Consider the following 20,750-nt stretch of genomic DNA (forward strand, 5'->3'; position numbering starts at 1 on the left):
AAAGGACTTAAATCTTTTCTCCATGATATTTTTTAGTATTACTGAATAGTAATACTATTTTCTTTCTGGAAGTTTTGGTTTTAAGGATTTTATTTTGACAAGTATTAGATATTCTGTCTTAAGGAAAGGTACAATTATCCCCAAAAATGTAACTGTATTTCTTCTTTACTACAATAAGACATATTTCACAACAAGCTGAATAATATAGAACTTATTTTGATCATTTTATCAAAACACCTATCCTTCAAAATTTTTCCATTTCATTTATAGTATATAAAGTATATAATTTATATACTATATTAGTATATAAATTATAGTATATAAATTAGTAGTATATTAGTATATAAATATAGTATATTATAGTATAGTATAGTATAGTATATTATAGTATATAATATAGTATATACTATAATTACTATAATTTATATACTAATACTAATATAGTATATAAATTATATACTTTATATACTATATACTATATAAAGTATATTAGTAAGGAAAAAATTATATATAAAATTATATATAAAACTATATTAGTATATAAAGTATATAACTATATTAGTATATAAAGTATATTAGTAAGGAAGTATATTAGTAAGGAAAAAATCTCAATAATAGTATATTCTTTCTCTTTGCGTATGAATAATGTGACTCAATAATAACTGCTTGATGATTCACTAAGGAATCTGACAACTGTTCATATTTGAACTTTACAGGAGCTGGTATTTTAATTTCACACTTAAATCTTTTCATTCTTCACAAGCAATCCTATGTTACCATTTCATGCTTCTTAAAAACAAGTTATTCTGTATGACTGACTGGGTTTACTGTACTTAAGTGCCACTAATCCTCTCGTAATTATCATCTTTCATAAAATCAACTGAATGCTTAAAAAGAAGTTCAAATTATTTTAAAAATAATTTCAATTTCTTACTTTTGTATTATTTACATTTTAATATTTAAATTTATCTGTTTACTTTAAAGTTTAATCTATTTGCCTTTCTAACACTCTGTTTTAAACTGATAGTTCTAGGGACCCACAATTTAATAGCGGTCCAAATAAATCTGTTTTTCGAATGTGCCACAGAGCATTGCTTTGGAGAACTAAGAAATTTTTGTTTGTACAAAATATTCAGCATTCAAACAAGTTTGGTGGAGCAGGGGTTGTGGTTGGGGGGATACACTTTTACTTTCTCTTTTTTTGGGGGGTACTGGGATTGAACTCAGGGGCACTCAACCACAGAGTCACATCCCCAGCCCTGTTTTGTATTATATTTAGAGACAGGGTCTGCTGAAGCTGGTTTTGAAGGCTCCATTCTCTTGCCTCAGCCTGCTGAGCTGCTGGGATTACAGGCATGCACCACCACACCCAGCCACTTTTACTTTCAAAGCCTTTAATTTGCAAATAAAATTCTGAATTTATAAGAATTTTCCTTATTTACTTAATCATAGTTTACTTTCTTCATGACTTACTGCTCCAGTAACAGTTTGAGAAATGCAGTTTTATATTCAATCACTGCTGATCACTTAATTAAAAGTATACATTGTCTTTATCTAAATTCTTATAATTCATCTGCCCATAATTTTTTTGTTTTGTTTCTTTTTGCAACCCTGAAGATTGAACGAAGGGGCACTCTATCACTGAGCTATACTCCTAGCCCTTTTTATTTTTATTTTGAGACAGGGTCTTTATTAAGTTGCCCAGGTTAGACTCAAACTTGCCATTTTTCTGCCTCAGCCTCTCACATACCTGGGATTGTACTTGAGTGTGCACCATCATACCCAGACAAAATACTTTTTATCCATAAAAGAATAAGCAGTTGGATATGGGAATATGATGACATTTCTTAGAAATAACATGATTGTTTTAGTATCACTAATGCCAATCAAGATAAATTAAAAAAAATTATATTTTTTATTTTCATTTGAGAATATGTCTTATTTTAGAAATACTCTCACCAAAAACAAGACATGAAAATAGTTCTTTTAAGGAACATTTGTTTATACAGAACTTTGTGTAATACCTCAATTCTTAGCTAGAGACTGAACATAGGGTCTTTAAATGGTAAGCACATGTTCTATCAGTAAGTTATATTCCAACTTCCTCCAAAAATGGTTTTAAGTAGAGCTAAAAGGTTTGCATTCACTTATTCAACATTTATTGACTGTTTACTATATGATAGGAGTTGTGTTAGGTCATATATATACAGCAGTAAACAAAATGCATAAATCTTGTCCTCATAAGTTTGTAGTTAGTTTTTTCTCTTTTTAGAAAACATATTGCCTATATATTATAAAACTTACTCTAGAATTCCTTTACTTTAATTAAATAACTTTGATGTGGTAAGAGGATAGTTAGGTTGGTGTTTAAAAAACCCAAAACTACTGGGCATAGTGGCATACACCTGAAACCCCAATCACTCAGGATCTGAAGTAGGAAGGTTGCTGGGCACCTAGCAAGATGCTGTCTCATTAAACAACAACAATAACAACAACAACAACAACAACAAAACTCTACTAAAACTGCAATAAACTAATTGCTTCTGAGGATGGCACAAAACATGAAATATAAATATACAGTTAGTAAAAGAAAACAAAAAACATTTTATTTGATATTATATGCACATGTTATTTATATGTCACAATGTTATTTTTATAATCAGTTTACATTAAAATGCTTTGAGGTCCAATTCTTTTCAATAAATGGTGCTGGGTCAATTGAATAAACATGTAGAACAAAATGAATCATGAACCTATACTCCACATCATGTATAAAAATCAATTCCAGATGGATTATGAACTTGAGTGTTCAAGGTAAAAACAATAAAACTTTTAGAAGAAAATATAGTATCAGTGGTAGGAAAGGACATTAGAAGGACTAACATAAACAGGGAAATGATAGATCTGATTTCATTAAAATTATTTCATCAAAGTCAGGGGATATAGCTCAGTGGCAGAATGCTTGCCTAGCATGCGTGAAGTCTGGGTTCAATCCCATGCACCGGGGGGAAAAAAAAGCCAGGCATAATGGCACACTCCTGTAATCCCAGCAGCTCAGGAGCCTGAGGCAGGAGGATCACAAGTTCAAAGCCAGACTCAGCAATTTAGTGAGGTCCTAAACAACTTAGACCCTGTCTCAAACTAAAAAAGGTTGGGGATGTTGTTCAGTGGTTGAGTACCCCTGGGTTCAATCACTGATACCAAAACGAAAAACAAAAAAGACTTCCTCAAAAGACACTGAATAGTGAACAGACAAGCAACAGAGCAGGAGAAGATATCTCTAACACATATATCAGACAAAGGATTCACACTCAGAATATATAAAGAACTTCTATTCAATAAGAAGTAGACAACAAAATAGAAAAAAAAAAAAAAAAAAAAGGCCAAAACTCTGGATAGGTTATCCATAAAAGAGGATATTCATGGCTAATAAACATATAATAAGGAGTTCAATTTTATTAGCCATCAAGATATATATATTGAAACAACAGTATAAAATTACCATACAGCTACTGGAGTGGCTAAAAGTGAAGAGACAGACAACACCAAATAATGAAAAGGAGGTACAGCAACCACACTACTGTCTGAAATGTAAACTAGTACAACTGTTTTGGAAAAGTGCTTCATAGTATTTATTAAAATGTCACAAGTATACAACCCCTGATTCAGTCATTCCTCAAAGTAATGCCACAACAAAAATGTGCGCATATATTTACCAGAAAACATACAAAAGAATGTCCATGTTAGCACTATTTATAACAGCAAATCTGGAATCCATTCATGTTTACCAACAGTAGAGTGTATAAATTACAGCATATTTGTACAAGGGCTAACTACTTAGCAAAAAAGAATGAATGAACCACAGATATAGACAACAATATGGACACATTTCACAAGCATAATAGCAAGACCAAAAAAAAAAAAAAAGGCAGAATAAAAAATACTGCATTTATACAAAGTTTAAAGCTAAATTTATGGCGTTAAAAGTCATGACAGTGGTTATCCTTTGAGGAAGGACATCAAGACTGGAAAGACGCAGTGTGGTGTGGCAGTTCTTTTGAGCTACTGGTCAAATTTTTTCTTGATCTAGATATTAGAGACAAGAGTCATTCTGTACAAAATCAGCAGTACTACTCTTATGATTTGTCTGAATGTATATTATACTTTAATAAAATGTTTGTTTGAATGGTGCTAAAATCCAAATACACACACACACACACACGTATATATTTTTTAATATTTTCAGTTGCAGATGGGCACAATACTTTTTATTTTATTTATTTATTTTTATGTGGTGCTGAGGATTGAACCCAGTGCCTCATACATGCTAGACAAGCACTCTACCACTGAGCCACAACCCCAGCCCCCAAATAAATTTTATACAATTCAAATTCTCTCTTAAATTCTATATATGTAATTGAGAGAGATGATCAGTCTTCTTTTCCCTAGTTTGCCCCAAATCAAATATTTTAAAACAGGACTTAATCTCACAAAGGATAAGGAAAATGATAATAATTATGGCCTAGGATTGTATTTGGAAGAAAATGGTATACTTGACTTATCCTAGGCTCATAAGATTCACATGTTCGATTTTCCATTACAAAGGTATACCTCTAAGGTTTTGGACTACATATTCTAAGAGTTTTTAAAAGTCTCTTTATGACAAGTATCTGATCCCTTATAAACCTTGTAAATGTCTTCTAGGAGCTCTCTCATTTGTGAGTGCCTATGTCATCAGGCAATATTTGAGGCACAGTCTTAATAGCCTCAATCACAGTAGTCTGACCCAAATACTTTTCATAAATGCAGTCTAAGAATTCTCATCACACTGTTCATTTGGAGGTTAGCTAAAACTACCAGATCTTTTTCTACAGGTCGAATCTCCTGCATATTGTCATTTAAATTTTTCAATGAAAAAAGTTAAATATAACATGTAATATATTCCTTACTAAATTTAAATAGATTGGTTTCAGCTCATTTCTCAAGCCTATTGAGAGCACTTTGATTCTGCCTTCTGTCTATGTAATCTACACATATAATTCATATTTTTGTCTTTATTGAAGCCATTAATTTTAAAATCTGTTGATCCCAAACTGACAGGGATAATCGCATATAGAGTAGTGCCAGAGTCATGCCAAAGCAGCATTCCCCAAAGAATGTTTCTTGTACCACATCCTAAAATGAGTGAGGAAAAAGTTCAGTGAAGAGTTTGGGAAATGCTAAGTTATTGCAGAATGTGTTTTAAAAATTCCAATTAACATGGTGAGTCTCTAAAAGGGAAGGGATTAGAATAGAAAGTGCTTCTCAAACATTTGAGTTAAGGAACTTTTCTTTTCCTTTTGTTGAGATGCTGAAGATGCTAGCCAAGTGTTCTACCTGCGTTTCCCAATCTGGAAAAAAAAAATTTTTTTTTAAAGAAAACTTTTCTTGCCTTTAGAAATCAGCATTTCCAGAAAGATATTTTGGGAAACATTGCTCTAGGGTGATAATGATCCATTAGCCGACATTCTTTGGGACAAGAGATTGTTTTATTATCTACAACTTACCTTACTGCTTTATCATTCAGACTACCTAAATTTATGCATATTGTCATAAATTTATGACACTGATCAAGACATTGTCAAGTGAAACAATATCTCACCAGTCTAGGTAACCTATCATAAAGCAAAATAGGATCAGTTAAATAGGATTTAGTACTAGAATTAGTGAAACCATAAATGCTCAATCTACTGTGCAACTATGCTACTAAGAAGCTATGAAGTATATGTATATGTGTATATGTGTATATATATATATGTTTTTCATCAAAATGATTATACTTAAAAAGTTTTGGTGATTAGAAAATAATCTTTAGTTACCTGAAAAATTCTATTACATGGAATACTTCATTTTTCAGTGAAATATTTCTATTGTATAAGAATGAGTTATAAAAATTATCACTAAATACTGCATATTACACATAAAATCTTAGTTAAAAATTTAAGATTTTCATATATTGTTAAAAAAGAATTTCACATATTCATTGAAGTCCACTTAAAAGATATATAACAAATGAGAAGGGCTTTGTAAAAGAAAAAAAACCCTGGAAATATAATATAAGTATATCAAAGCTCATTATTTAGTAGACTAAACTTCAAAGGGGTGGGTAGGAGGAAAACAGATTTTACATGCATACGATCTAACAGCACATTTAAATTGAGGCAGCATATTCACTTAATATCGTACCAGTAGCACTAATCCTCCACATTGTCTATTGGGACAGTAGGTCTTTAAGATGTTGTTGAGATAACTGGCTTCCATTAGCAAGTACGTGATTGGCAGGATGATAAAGTCTTTTCACTCACAGGTCAGCTATTTCCTTTTCTTTAGACCAGGGCAATCCCGATGATCCATCTTTTAGCTACAGTCTCTCATTGAGTCCCAATTCTCTTGCCTTCAGCTTTGATATGGTTCGAGCTTTCCGCTTGTATCAGCTCATACTTGTCATCAACTCCTCTATTCAGTATAGCAAATATCAGGAGTTTGACCTCAGGGCAAAGTCCGGGTGGGCAGGTAAAATTTGACCACTGGACCTACTTCCTAATCTTTCATACCCAGCAATTCATGAAGCAGTATCAAATTCAAACTAAAAAACAGAAGCATGACCTCTTATAAGTACTATGAAAAGGGCTCTATTGCCTTTCTAAGTATACTTGAAAAGAACTGTCAGCTGCCCTATTAAGACAGAAATGGATCACAGACGAGAAAAAAAAGAAGAGAAAGTGCAGAAACTCAACTGAAATGTAAATAAAGGTGTTAGCACTCCTTTATGTTTGGTGATATACTACTTCATATAAGTGTGAAAACACTATGCCATAAAACATCTTTATGAAATCAGAAAAAATAAAAGCACTATTGAAACTTTAAGGCATTTTTAGTTAAATAATCACTAACATATGATGCCAAAAATTTGTATCACCTCATGTGAGGCTTTTGTTTTCAAGTTTAGTTTTATTTTTTAGCTAATTCTCATACTTGGCATTTTGCCACTTGTTTGTAAATTAATTTAAAAAGCAAATATAGATGAAAATACCCTTTTAAATAGATCAACTACTGAAATCATAAAATATAAGTTATGTCACAGTGATCAAATAGTTAAAAACAAGAATTACTATTCATTTTAAAATATAAAAGTAGGGCTGGGGTTGTGGTTCAGTGGTAGAGCACTTGCCTAGCATGTGTGAGGCACTGGGTTCAATTCTCAGCACCACATATAAACAAATGAATAAAATAAAGGTCCATCAACAACTAAAAAATTTTTTTTAAAAAACAAAAGAATAGACATGATTAGATTTTAACATTAATAATCAGGGAAAATAATTGTATGCCCTTTTTAAAACTAGAAAAATTCTTTTTTTTTTTTTTTTTTTTTTTTTTGCGGTGCTGGGGATTGAACCCAGGGCTTTGTGCTTGCAAGGCAAGCACTCTACCGACTGAGCTATCTCCCCAGCCCTAGAAAAATTCTTATGAAAATCAAAGAGACACCAGTAGAGGAGAAAAAAGGGACCAGGGGAAGGGAGGAGGTAAGAGAAAGGAAAGATACTGGGGAATGAAAATGAACAAATTATATTGTTATATATGTTCATTTATTAATATATAACAACAAATCCCATCATTATGTATAATTATAATGTGGCAATAAAAGTACAAAAAATAAAACTAGAAAAATTAACACGTAATAAATTAGCTCATCAAAATTGGCTTATTGTGTGTGTGTGTGTGTGTGTGTGTGTGTGTTACTGAGGACTGACCCCAGGGCCTGTGCATGCTAGGTGAGTGCTCCACCACTGAGACACATCCCCAGCCCTATAATTAATTTCTCGAAATTGGTTTCATATTTCTTTCTGAAGATATATATAAAGTTTGTAAAAATGAACAAACAAACAAGCATTCTTTAAACCACTGACAAAATTTTAAGCAAGGGGTTACTTTTAGGATGTAATAATGTACATTCAACTTAAGTTCTGACATTAATGTTGCTAACACCAGTTTTCTTATATGGCCATGAAATTATTAAGAAATAAACCTCAAGTGTCTCTAAACCAAAGTACAAAGTAATTATTTAGTTATTTAGTCATGTGCTTTGCAGGTGTAATGACTAAATTAAATATTCACTGTGAGGATGCTCTGTAACATTGAGACACTGAATGAATATAGGTCCAGAAAGAAATGCCAAATATATGGCTATCAAGAAAGTGTTTTTCAAAAGGTTGTTTCAAGGCAAATAAGCATTCCTATAGCATTAAAAATAAAAAAAGATATGAGATAAAAGGCAATAAATGAGAAGTACATATCTTACTTGTCTGAGGTCAATAAATGCTAGTTGTAGGGTATCCCCCTGAAATCCTGGCACAGGCTCAGAGCTGGCAAACACTATTAAAAATATAAAAAATAAATTAAAAGGAATTAAAACAAGATTGCAAAATACACAAGTTGAACTGCTAAATCTTACTCATTACACATGTTATAATATTTACACATAACCATTTCAAATGACACTATAACTTACATTTCTAATAGTGAGAATGTTCTCCATACCCATTACCACAATAATTTTAAACTTCTAATCTGCCATTTAATCATCATGATCCTTAATCACAATAAATTTAGCAGGGCTATCCTACATGCAGTTCAAGAGCAGTAACACACTTCAATCAAGGCAAAGTTTTTTGAGTCTTTTTAGCCTTAGGTGAATGATTATAGAAACATTTTGAAACTATACCAATCCCATGGCTTTTAACATATTCCAAAACATTTGTTTATTATACAATATGCTCTACAAAAAAAATCTTACCTCTAGCTAATGGCAAAAAAAGACAGACACCAAGATAAGAAGTCAGCGTTACATGCAGACAACAGGTAATGTATTCAAAGCGGCAAAATCAAGTGATTCAAGAATGTCTGTTCACATTTTTTAATAAATATTTTTCATAAAGGAATCTTGCTTCTTTAAAACCAAAAGATATCTTAAGACAATATTTTTAAAAATTCAAAATATCTTTAATTTTTTGTCCTTTAAAAAGTTTAATACTATGCACATAGCTTTAGTTTAACTAAAGACAATCCCAACAAAATTAGTTATTTTGAAGACAAAGGACCCTGGGCTCATTAAAAAAATACTAGATTTTTCATAACTCTCTGGATCACCATTAAGAATACTCCCCTCTCCTCAACCCCCAGGGTCTTGGGCATACTGAGCTACACCTAGCTACTTGAGAAGCTAAAGCAGGACTATAAATTTGAGATCAGCCTGGGCAACTTAGTAAAGACCTGTCTCAAAAAAAAAAAAAAAAAAAAGGCTAGGGGAGTAGCTCAGTGGTAGAGAACTTGGCTAGCATACATGAAGCTCTGGGTTCAATCGCCAGTACCATCACACAAAAAAATTACAGTTTAACCTCCATTGGCTTGGCAGTAAAGCCAGGAGCTTAATTATAATACATCAAAAATTTATATAGTATTTTTGCCATAATACTTTATTTCAGTAAACAGGGCATACAGATGGGTCATAAAACCTTACAACTAAAAGAGACATCCCCCCTTTGGAAATACCTCCAACAGTTCCCTGAGGGCTCAGTTTAAAAATTACCCAGTCCTTCATTTTATGGGGTAAATTAAAAGTAAAGTGATTCTTCCAGAATCACACAGCTAATTCAGGTCTCCTGGCATTCAATCCATTGATCCAGAATCTGATTAAGAATTTACTTTCTCATCTTTTATCTCATTTCTCATGAGAATTTAATTAACAGAAGAAACTCACTGGTTTATAACTCTCAGGGCTTTTTCTCAAATATTTTCAAGAAATAGGAATTCAGCAACCGATAATCACTGGGCACAGAGGACATTTGTGATAATATGCTACTTGATTTGATTAGCAGCTTCATATTCTTTTCCTTTACTACTTTAAAACTTAAATGTAGTCAATCTTACCTTTCAAAATCTCTTGAATCTATACTGTCTCTACCTCAGCTCAAGTTACCATCATTTCTTGCTTGGATTATTAAAACACACTCCCATCTGGTCTCCCTATTTTCTCTGTGCCACCTCTTCATTCACTTCTCCCAATGTGATTTATGTAAGATGTAAATATGATTTGGGCACTTCAAAGTTTAACTTAAATGGTTCACCAACACCTTCACAATAAAACAAGATTAAGGTCCTTTACAACCTGGCCTTTGCCTATCTCTCTAGTCTCATGTCTCACCCCTTTTCTAGGGGCACCTTAAACTGTTTTCACATCAAACTAACCTGTACTTCCTTGCACATACCAGTCTATCTGTCTTTGCCTTTGATCCTTCTGCCTGGAGCATCATTCTCTTCTTTTTCACCAAAATAATAACTCTTACTTATCCACCAATTCAATCATCACTTTTCATGGGAAGAATTTCATTATCCCTGCAGATCAGGTTAAATCCTTCCTCTGGGCTCCCGCTACAGCTCCTGTGCACAGCCTTACCACAGCACTCGTTCTGTTGATTTTCAGTGCTCACCTGTCTGGGTCTCCCCACAAGACCATACTTCCTGAGGGTAGGGCTATACTTCCATTTCCCATTTCTATCACCCAAATAAGAAATATTCAATGAAAGTTTCTTAAGTGAATGAAAGAAAACTGAACAAGCAATAAATAAATTCTAAGGGGATACCATCCAGTCTTGGTAATTAATATATTATCTAGCTTGCTGATTAGATCTAAAATAACACTAGAACTTTCTGCCATATGGAAATATTCCATAACTGTGCAGAACAGAATTTTTAGTTTTATGTCACTTAAATACACACACACACACACACACACACACACACACACACACACACACCCCTACACTTTTTTTTTTTTCTTCAGTGCTGGGGATCAAACCCAGGACTTTGCACATGCTAGGCAAGCACTCCATCACTGAAATATATTCCCAGCCCACTAATTTAAATTTAACAGACATATGTGGCTACTGAATAGTACAAACCTAGACCATTTCGTGCACAGTCAGTGTATTTATATAAGAATAATTGAGGGTGGGTGAGAACATTCTCAATGCATTCTTCAACAAAAATTAAACTGAGTTCTCACTTCCTGGGAAGTAGAGCTGTTTTTGTTTTGTTTTATCTTTACATATTCTGTGCCTGGTACAGGAAATCTTGAACAAAGTATGTGCTGAATGAATAAACAGGGATACAAAGAATCTTTCTAATATTGTTTAATGGTCCTAGACCATTGTTTAATGGTGTGTGTGTGTGTGTGTGTGTGTGTGTGTGTGTGTGTGTGTGAGAGAGAGAGAGAGAGAGAGAGAGAGAGAGAGAGAGAGAGAGAGAGAGAGAGGCAGAGAGAAATACTGGGGTTTAAACCTAGGGGTACTCAACTACTGAGCTACATCATCAGTTCTTTTTATTTTGAAATGGGTCTCACCAAATTGTCCAGGTTGGCCTGAACTTGTGGGTCTCCTGTCTCTCCTCCCAAGTAGGTGGGATTAAAGGCATATGCCACCATACCTGGCTAATAGTCCTAGTAATTCTTGGGGTACAAGTCAAATTTTTAAAGGACTGATGACTAACTTTTTAATTCCCTTGAAGTATTCTTTGAATTCCTTCTTAGTTCATTCAGATTCTCATTTTGTGTATGTGATTTGTCATATATTGTAGGGTTTCCTTGTTCTCCTCCTTTGAGTCATCATATAATTAAAAAAATAAGACCTACTTCCCTAAAATGATAACTTTGCCTTTGAAATTTAGCCATGCCTTTAAGGATTTAAAAAAAAAAAAAACATAAATTGATCCTGATCTCCCAATTAGATATTTTAAAAATAGCTTCTAGGTTTTAAAAATTTTTAAGAAGGTTATTCTGAATTTTTGTTTTCTAAATTTGTATTGCCTCCAATATGGCCATTTAAAAAAAAAAAGACAAAATAACTTCATGATAAATTCATCTCCTATTATTTTCTGCCATAATATGGAACTTAGAAATAACAAATGATTCTATGTTTAAAAATACTCCAAAGAAAGATTCCAGAGAGAGGAGTCTGATCTTCTTGGAAACACCTATGATGATAATGGAATAAAACTCTGCTATGTCAGCCTAAGTATGAAGACCACCAGTCTGGATCAATGCAGGTGAAACTAAGAAAACTCCATTTTAGGTGGAGTTTTTTGGGTCTTCTAAACATAGAATCATGTTATAGTTTGAGTTCTTTTCCTATTCCTACCCCTTTGATTTCCTTTTTCTGCCTAATTACTCTGGTTAGAGTTTCAAGGGCTATGTTGAATAGAAGTGGTGAAAGAGGGTATCCTTGTCTTGTTCCAGTTTTTAGAGGGAATGCTTTCAATTTTTCTCCACTTAGAATGATGTTGGCCTTGGTTTTAACATATACAGCTTTTACAATGTTGAGGTGAAGAGAGAACCTACAGAATGGGAGAAAATCTTTGCCACCTGCACCTTAGATAGAGCATTAATCTCCAGAATATATAAAGAACTCAAAAAACTTAATACCAAAAAACCCCCCAAACAACACAATTGATAAATGGGCAAAGGAATGGAATGGGTACTTCATGTAAGAAGAAACAGGAATGGCCAACAAATATATGAAAAAATATTCAACAGCTCTAACAATTAGAGGAATGCAAATTAAAACTACACTGAGATTTCATCTCACTGCAGTCAGAATGACAATTATCAAGAATACAAGGAACAATAAATGTTGGTGAGGATGTGGGGGAAAAGGTACACTCATACACTGCTGGTGGGACTACAAACTGGTACAACCACTCTGGAAGGCAGGTATGGAAATTCCTCAGAAAACATGGAATGGAATCACCAGTTAACTCAGTTATCCTACTCCTTGGCCTATACCCAAAGGACTTAAAATCAGCATACTACAGTGATGCGGCCACATCAATGTATTTATAGCAGCTCAATTCACAATAGCTAAGTTATGGAACTAACCTAGGTGCCCTTCAACAGATAAATGGTAAGGAAAATGTGGTATACATACACAATGAAATGTTTCTCAGTCATGAAAAAGAATGGCTTTATGACTTTTGCCAGTAAATGGATAGATCTGGAGACTACTGTGCTAAGTGAAATAAGCCAACCCAAAAAATCAAAGGTCAAATATTCTCTTTGATATGCAGATACTAACAATAAGGGGCAATAAGGGGCAGGGGAGAACAAGTTCGGTGGATTAGACAAAAGGAAATGAAGAGAAGGGAAGGGGGTAGGAATAGGAAAGACAGGAGAATGAATCAGACAAAACTTTCCTATGTTTATATATGAATATACCACATCAGTGAATCTCCACATCATGTGCAACCACAAGAATGGGATCCTAATTAAAATAAATTATATGCCATGTATGTATAATATGTCAAAACACACTCTACTATCATGTATATCTAAAAAGGACAAATTAAAAAAAATAATGAACGTACAAAAAAAAGTAATTCATGTGGTGTGGGCTACAATTTTAACAAAAAGGTATCTTTCAAATTGGCAATCTATAAAATGTTAGAAGAATAAAAAAGGAATATCTCTAGATAAAAATACAAGTAATTTATATATGTACATATATATTTTTTATAAGTTTTTATATATTTTTATGTTTAAAATTTTAAATTATAAATTTAAGTTATAAATTTTAAATTAGGATAACAGGCCCAGACCCCTTCTGCCCTTAGTATCTATACAAGATGTACTAGGTTTGGTTTGGGAGGGTTGGAGGAGGAAGACTGCTAAGAAGTCAGACCCCAAGTATTTATTCTGATCTTGAAATTAAATACACAGGGAAAAGTTCTTGCAAAATTTGTCCTAGGCAGAGTTATTTTTATTGTAGAGAATGTGGATTGTTTATAATGTAGATACAGAAAACATCTATATTGGGTAGGTAGAATTGTCAGGGGATAGGGAAAGGGGAAGAATGAGTCTTCATGGAGTCATAAGAATGAACAGACCAAGAGCTTGACAAAAGATTGAAAGGGAGGGTAAGGAGGCTAGGCTAATCTCAAGACCTTGCTTACTGATGACAAAGGCAAATGCATAGCTGGGTACAGTGGCCCACACCTATAATCCCAGCGGCTTGGGAGGCTGAGACAGGAGGATCAAGAGTTCAAAGCCAGCCTCAGCAAATGAGGCACTAAGCAACTCAGTGAGAACCTGTCTGTCTCTAAATGAAGTACAAAATAGGACTGGGGATGTGTTCAATCCCTGGTACCCAAAACAAACAAAAAAAAGGCAAGTGCATATAAAACAGAGTAATTTTGTAACTAAATAAGTTACTGAATATGAATACCAACAGTTCAGTTATTGATAAAATGTCTTATACATTTATTTATTGCTATATCTGAAGATTTAAAGTAGCTAGTTGGAACTCAAATTTTGGTTAGTCAAAGTATCTTACGTAGACTAGATAGATCATTAGAAGGGATGACTAAGAGTGCCACCTAGTGGTTTTTCTGGTCATACAGAAAAACTCACTCTCCAAGTGAGGAGTCAAGAATTCTGGGCTCTCAGACTTTATTATTTCGTTACATGTGGTTGGCAGCAGGGGAAATGAAAGCTTTTAGAACATACATCATCCCATTTTTATATAAAGTAGTTTTCAGCTCTATCCCTTTCTTGGAATTAAATACTGGCAAAATACCCTCAAATAGTTCAGGTGCTGTTAAAATCCAGAATTGCTGGGTCCTGTGGTGCTTGCTTTATAGCCCCAGTGATTTGGGAGGCCAAGTCAGGAGATCATGAGTTTGAGGCCAGCTTGGGAAACACAACAAGATCATGTCTCTTATTTAAGAAAAAAATATGAAATGCAGTTATCCAAACAATGTAATTGTATAAAAGTTTAAATAAGACACTGCAATATTCTCATACCATCCACATGATTCTACCTTAATACTTTTATTTGGGTGTGTTAGACTTTTTCAAGGCTGAAAATGGGGATCCTGAGGTCAAGGCCACAAAAAAGAGACTTAGCCTCTTTTAAAATTTTTTAATTAATTAATTTATTTATAGTGGACTAAGTCTTTATTTGAAATGAAGAAAGACCAATGCCTTCACACATAGAGATTTACCTACTTCTCAATAACTTGCCTTTAGAGTAGGTGCTGGCAGTTTTCAATCTGGAACTTTTCTAATACCTATAAAGATGTTAACTCTTAGGAAATGATAACCTCACTGGATATTTGTGTAGAATGCATGAAAAAGTACATTCTAAATCTATCCTGAATACTTCAAATGAGACAGATTTTGTCTAGTTGCCTGATGCTTTGGATATATTCTGTATTTTGCTAGTAATGCAAAGGATGTCTGGGACACCTTTGTAATAACTGGTTTTGAGGACATATTATCTTTTCTTCTTTAAGGTTACATCTGTAAGGCACCTATATTGGGGCTCAATACAGAACAGATATTCATTAATATTTAAAAAAGGATATACACAGCCTTATGCCAAGTTTGGCCAATACATCCCCAACCAAGAAGAAATCAATCTATCTATCTATCTATCTATCTATCTATCTATCTATCTATCTATCTATCTATTATCTATCTACCTATTTATTGGTACCAAGGATTGAATTCAGGGACACTTACCCACTCAGCCACATCCCCAGCCCTTTTTTGTATTTTATTTAGAGAAAGGGTCTCATTGAGTTGCTTAGGGTTTCACTAAGTTGCTGAGGTTGGCTTTGAACTCAGGATCCTCCTGCCTCAGCCTCCTGAGCCACCAGGATTACAGGCGAGGACCACCATATCCAGCAGAAATTTATCTTGAACTTATAAAAAAAATCTATAATAGGATCACGTGTTCAATATGAATTTCAGAGAGGGCTATTGTCATTTCCAACACACATTCCTTATTATCTTTCTGACTTTCTCAAAAATAGAGTTATACTAGTATTATGGTTATGGTTAAGCTAACTAAAAGTATTAACTACATTCATGCACTGACCCTACCTAATATTTTCAACCTATAAATTTCTGTATCTAAATTAGGTCTTCTTACACTCTCTCAAAGTACCAGCTACTTTTGTAGAACTTAACACTTTTTAATATTTATTAGTGAGAGTATTTAATGACTGTTTCCTCACTGTGCTTAAACCTCAAGAGGATAAAGTCTTTTGTTGTTTGGGTTACCACTATATGCCCCAAACATCAACTATAAAATAGATATAAAATAATTAATTAATATATGATCTCAAAGCCCCATAGTCTTCATTGCCTTAACATTATACTGCCTCAGAATCTTAGAACTAAGATGTATCCTAGAAGTTGTAAATTCCAAATTCCTTATTTTGTGGGAAAAAAATGAGGCCTCTTGATGGTTTGTCCAAAGCAACCTGATCAAGTTAGAGGCAGAGTCAGGACCAGATGAAAGGTCTTAACTTCCTTCCATGTGCTCAGACTATGTTAAGACTTATTTGAGCCAGGCACAGTGGTGCACACCTGTAATCCCACTGGCCCTAAGCAACTCAGTGAAAACTTGTCTCTAAATAAAATACAAAAATAGGGCTGGGGGTGTGGCTCAGTGGTTAAGTGCCCCTGGGTTCAATCCCCATACTAAAAAAAGAAGAAGAAAAAAAACTTAATTGAAAACATTTTAATGAAAAGTTCTATGTGAGTTCATATGAGCTTACATTTCTGAACTCAGACATTTTATCAAAGTGGACCCAATTTGGGTTAAAAAAGAAAAAAAAGCAGTTAAAAAAAAAAAAGAAAAAAGGAAACTATCCAAAGGGAACAAAAATAACTTCACTAGGAAATATTAAGGAAATCATGTCTGTTTAGCTCAGAAAAGATAAAATTAAAAGGTCATTTGTAAGTTATCAAAGGTTTGAAGGACTTTTCTAAAGAGAGTAATAAATAATAATCATTATGTTTACATCAGGAGTTAAATGGTCTTAACTTGAAGAACAGCAGTATCAGTGGGCCTTAACTTTTTGACAACAAAGGCAGAATTCTAGAAGTGACAAATATAGATTGACATCCTGACATTAATTTGATCATTTATTCAGCAAATAAATATTTACAGACCTTTTTACTACAGCACTCTGCAGGTTGCCTGGAATTTCATTAATTGAACTATCTATCCTTGATAGTTAAATCTCATCTCTTCGTCCTTCCTTTTTCTCCATTTTTATTCCCAACTGTCTAGAATGCATTGTTTAGGTTTCTTTCATTATGTGCTTCTCTGATTCTAACCATCTTAACATAACAAATTATATCTTTACTGAATTCACCAATTATGGTATATATTCCCTCCACTAAAATGTCAGAATCTATCCTCTCCTCTTCATTTCCATTTTCCAAGGTCAAGTTCTCTTTATCTTTCACACAAAGAAGTTCAAGGGTCTTTTTATAGGTCTTCCTGCTTTTGGTCTCTCCCTTGTTTCAGTTCAGTTTCCATGTAACACAAAAGTTAACTTTCTCTGATATAGATTTCATACAATTATGATAATGATTAAAAAGTTTCAGCAGATTCCTACTGCTTATAAAATAAAGTTAAAGCATTCAAGAGTCTAACTTTTCTCAGTTGTGCCTTTTAATAATTTTAGCAGGCATCTTGTTTTCTAGTCACATGAAATTTCCTGAAGATTCCCTAAGCACACTCCCATCACAGTCCCTATGCCATTCCCTCTTCTCATAATGCCCTTCCCTGCTTTCAGTGAAATTTTACTCATTAAAAGACCCACCTCAAATTTCACTTCTCATTGTTATCAATTTCACCAATCCCATGATAGGTAGAATGAATCACTCCCTCTTTACTTATAATATATATTTCTATAAAAAAGTTGTTATATTCTATTATAATCATTTAATGCATTTGTCTCCTCCCCAGCCAAAGAGACTATGAAATATCTGAAGTCCTATTCATCTCTGGTTTTCCAATGTTTAACATGTAAAAGTTTCTCATTAAACATTTGAATAAATGAATATTCTTATGTCAATTAACATGGAAAAAAACTATTTCATAATAACTGAAATTTTGGCTTAAGCTAGTTTACTTCACAAGTATGTGTTACGCATTGCAAGAAACACTGGGAAAAAGAGTACTATACCAACACACTGTTTGAAGAAGTAAGTGGGTGTGTAGATGATTAATGTTAATTCTTCTTCATAAAAAAAAAAAAAAATCAAAAGCACATGGCTGACGATGGTACATAATAATTTGTCAGCAACTGAATTATTTCGAATTTTCCATCTCTTGCATTTCATCCAGATGTGCTATTTGTTTTTACCTGAGAATTGACATTCTGAAGCCTAAGGAATATATGTAAAATGTTTTAACAAAGTAATAAGGATGGTAAAGTAAATATTTTGCTTCCTGACTAAACCAAATAAAAGAAAAATCTAACTCAGAATAAAGGACACTCTTGATGCTTATATTTCATACTTGGTACTAAACTCACTTCCTATTGTTCAAATTCTTTTAGTGTCTTTCCTGAGTTGTCCAGGATCTTTGGTGATTCATGGTCTCCACTCTAAGTTCAATTCCTGTTATCTAATTTGCATGGACTCTGGATCACTTGCTAATAGACCACAGACTAGTGGGATTTTACATGAATCTTGGGAACCAAGCACAGACTATTATACAATGGTTTCGTGGAGTCTTAAAAAAAAAAGTGATTACTATGAGTCAGTTTGGGTTTATGAAGAATCAGAATAGTATCATTTTCTTCTTTGAATTAGGCAGATGAGGAAAATTCAATGGTAGGGTATTAGCTCTATGTGCTAGCAAGTTATCTGACAAGGTGACTCAATTTTGGGTAAAACACTAAACTATAAATTAGGTTCACTAATGGGATTAGAAACTGGTTAAGAAACCACAAGGTACTCATAAGATTCTGAATAATGGATCTAAGTTGATATGAAGGGAAGGTTTAGGTAATACAGTGGTTCTCAAACTTTATTGGGCTTTAGAAATCTCCTGGAGGGCCTATTCCAACAAATTGCTGAGCTTTATTCCCAGAATTCCCAATTCAGCAGGTGGGGCTAAAGAATTTGTATTTCTAATAAATTCCCAGATGATACTACTGCTATATCTGGGGACCATGTTTTGAGAACCAATGATATATAGTATCTCAGAATATTAATAACAGGTTTTGCCCAACATTCTGGAAATGACCTTGTTAATTATGTAGACAGAATGATTAAAATCTATAGATGATATTAACCCATGATGTAAAAAGATCTTAACAGGCTAGCTATGGGCTATATCTTAAAAATAAAAATTATGGTATAATCTTAAAATACTAAAATAAAAACAAAACATGCAAGGGTACAATTAGAAAAACAGAGCTTAGAGGGCTAAGAATGTAGCATTTGCCTAGTACAGGCAGGAGGCCCTGAGTTCAATCCCCATTCCTATAAATAACAACAATGAAACCCCCAGAGCTTAGTAAGCACAACAAAAGAAAAAGATGCACAGATTTTAGTACACAACAGTTTCACTGACTTGATTATACTCTGGCCACCAAAACAATTCATAACAGTTTGGGCTTCATTAATAAAGATTATAAAATAATGATTGGATAGACCACCTACATATTACACTGGTTCCCTTACACCTGAGGGATTAGATGCTGACATCAAACAGAAAGACAGTCAAGCCAGTTTGTTAAAAAAAAAAAAAAAAAAAAAAAAAGAGCACAGGATCTAAAATCATATATAAGAACAGAAAGAACTGTTAGTATATGGTCTTCAGAAGTTCAGAGGGATATGAGTCATTTTAATATATTATATAACTAGCTTATATATGAGGATTTTTTTTTCTTTCTGTATGACTCTAAACAGACTGCCACATATAGTTGTTAGGCTATTTCCTATACACAGAAGCCTAGAGGAGGAGAAAGGGAGGAAGAAGAGAGCTGAAATTCAGTTTATAGTTCACTCAACAAGTCACATGACTTGGTAAGGACTGAGACCAGCTGGAAAAATGGCTATATTTTCTCTAACTCATATAAAGGAGAGAGTTTTTTTCCTTTTGGTGAGAATATTTTCTCTAATTTGCAAATAGGCACAATATGAACTATTGGTAACTCTAGCCTGAAGACAGAAGAAGGTCTATCAAGAAGTTTAGAGAAAAAGTGCTTTCAGCTCAATGCAATCTATTAATAGAGCAACACATCCACATGGAAAAAGTTTCTAATGAGTAGCTGATCTCCCAAACTGGATGTTCAAAGAATATCCAGACAGCTACACTGTAGGGCTATTTTACAGAGGATTTCAAGGTGGAAGAATATGTGAGTTTGTGTGTTATCATCAGGCTGGCAGTGAAACTCAACACTCTTTTTAGCTTCTAGTATTCTTCATCTGAACTACCTTTCTCCCCCTCCAAATCCCAGTTGTTTTCATTGTAATCAGACTTCTTCTCTTCACAAATTTACCATGTATTCTAGCCTTCCTTCTACCTAGCCAAATTCCTCTTCCTATATTTCCCTGACCCACTACATAGACAACATACATACTAATTAGTACTGAAAATAAACTTTGTATACAAACTGCTTTTTTCTAGATTTGAAAAACAAGTAAAAAATTACTTAGAATGAAAATTTAGTTTAAAAATCTCTTAACATATTCATTAGACAAAGTTACTTTTTTTTTTTTTTTTTTGGTACCAGAGATTGAACACAGGAGTGCTTAACCACTGAACCACATCTCCAGCATCCCCCTCCCTTTTTTTTTGTTTTTTGTTTTTTGAGACAAGGTCTCACTAAGTTGCTTTGTTGTTTCAGGC

At 33.5% G+C, this 20,750-nt stretch overlaps 1 protein-coding gene across 7 annotated transcripts in view; it reads right to left on the reverse strand.

The window, feature by feature from the left end:
- EXOC6 (exocyst complex component 6) overlaps positions 1–20,750 on the reverse strand; it is a 194,901-nt gene that overhangs the window by 24,112 nt on the left and 150,039 nt on the right. For all 7 annotated transcript variants that reach the window (XM_079137555.1, XM_079137558.1, XM_079137556.1 and 4 more), the window contains one exon: positions 8,339–8,412. In XM_079137555.1, coding sequence (XP_078993681.1) covers positions 8,339–8,412 — 74 coding nt within the window. The remainder of the gene's footprint in view (positions 1–8,338; positions 8,413–20,750) is intronic.

The sequence above is a fragment of the Sciurus vulgaris genome, assembly GCF_902686455.1.
Source record: "Sciurus vulgaris genome assembly, chromosome: 4".
NCBI lineage: Eukaryota > Metazoa > Chordata > Mammalia > Rodentia > Sciuridae > Sciurus > Sciurus vulgaris.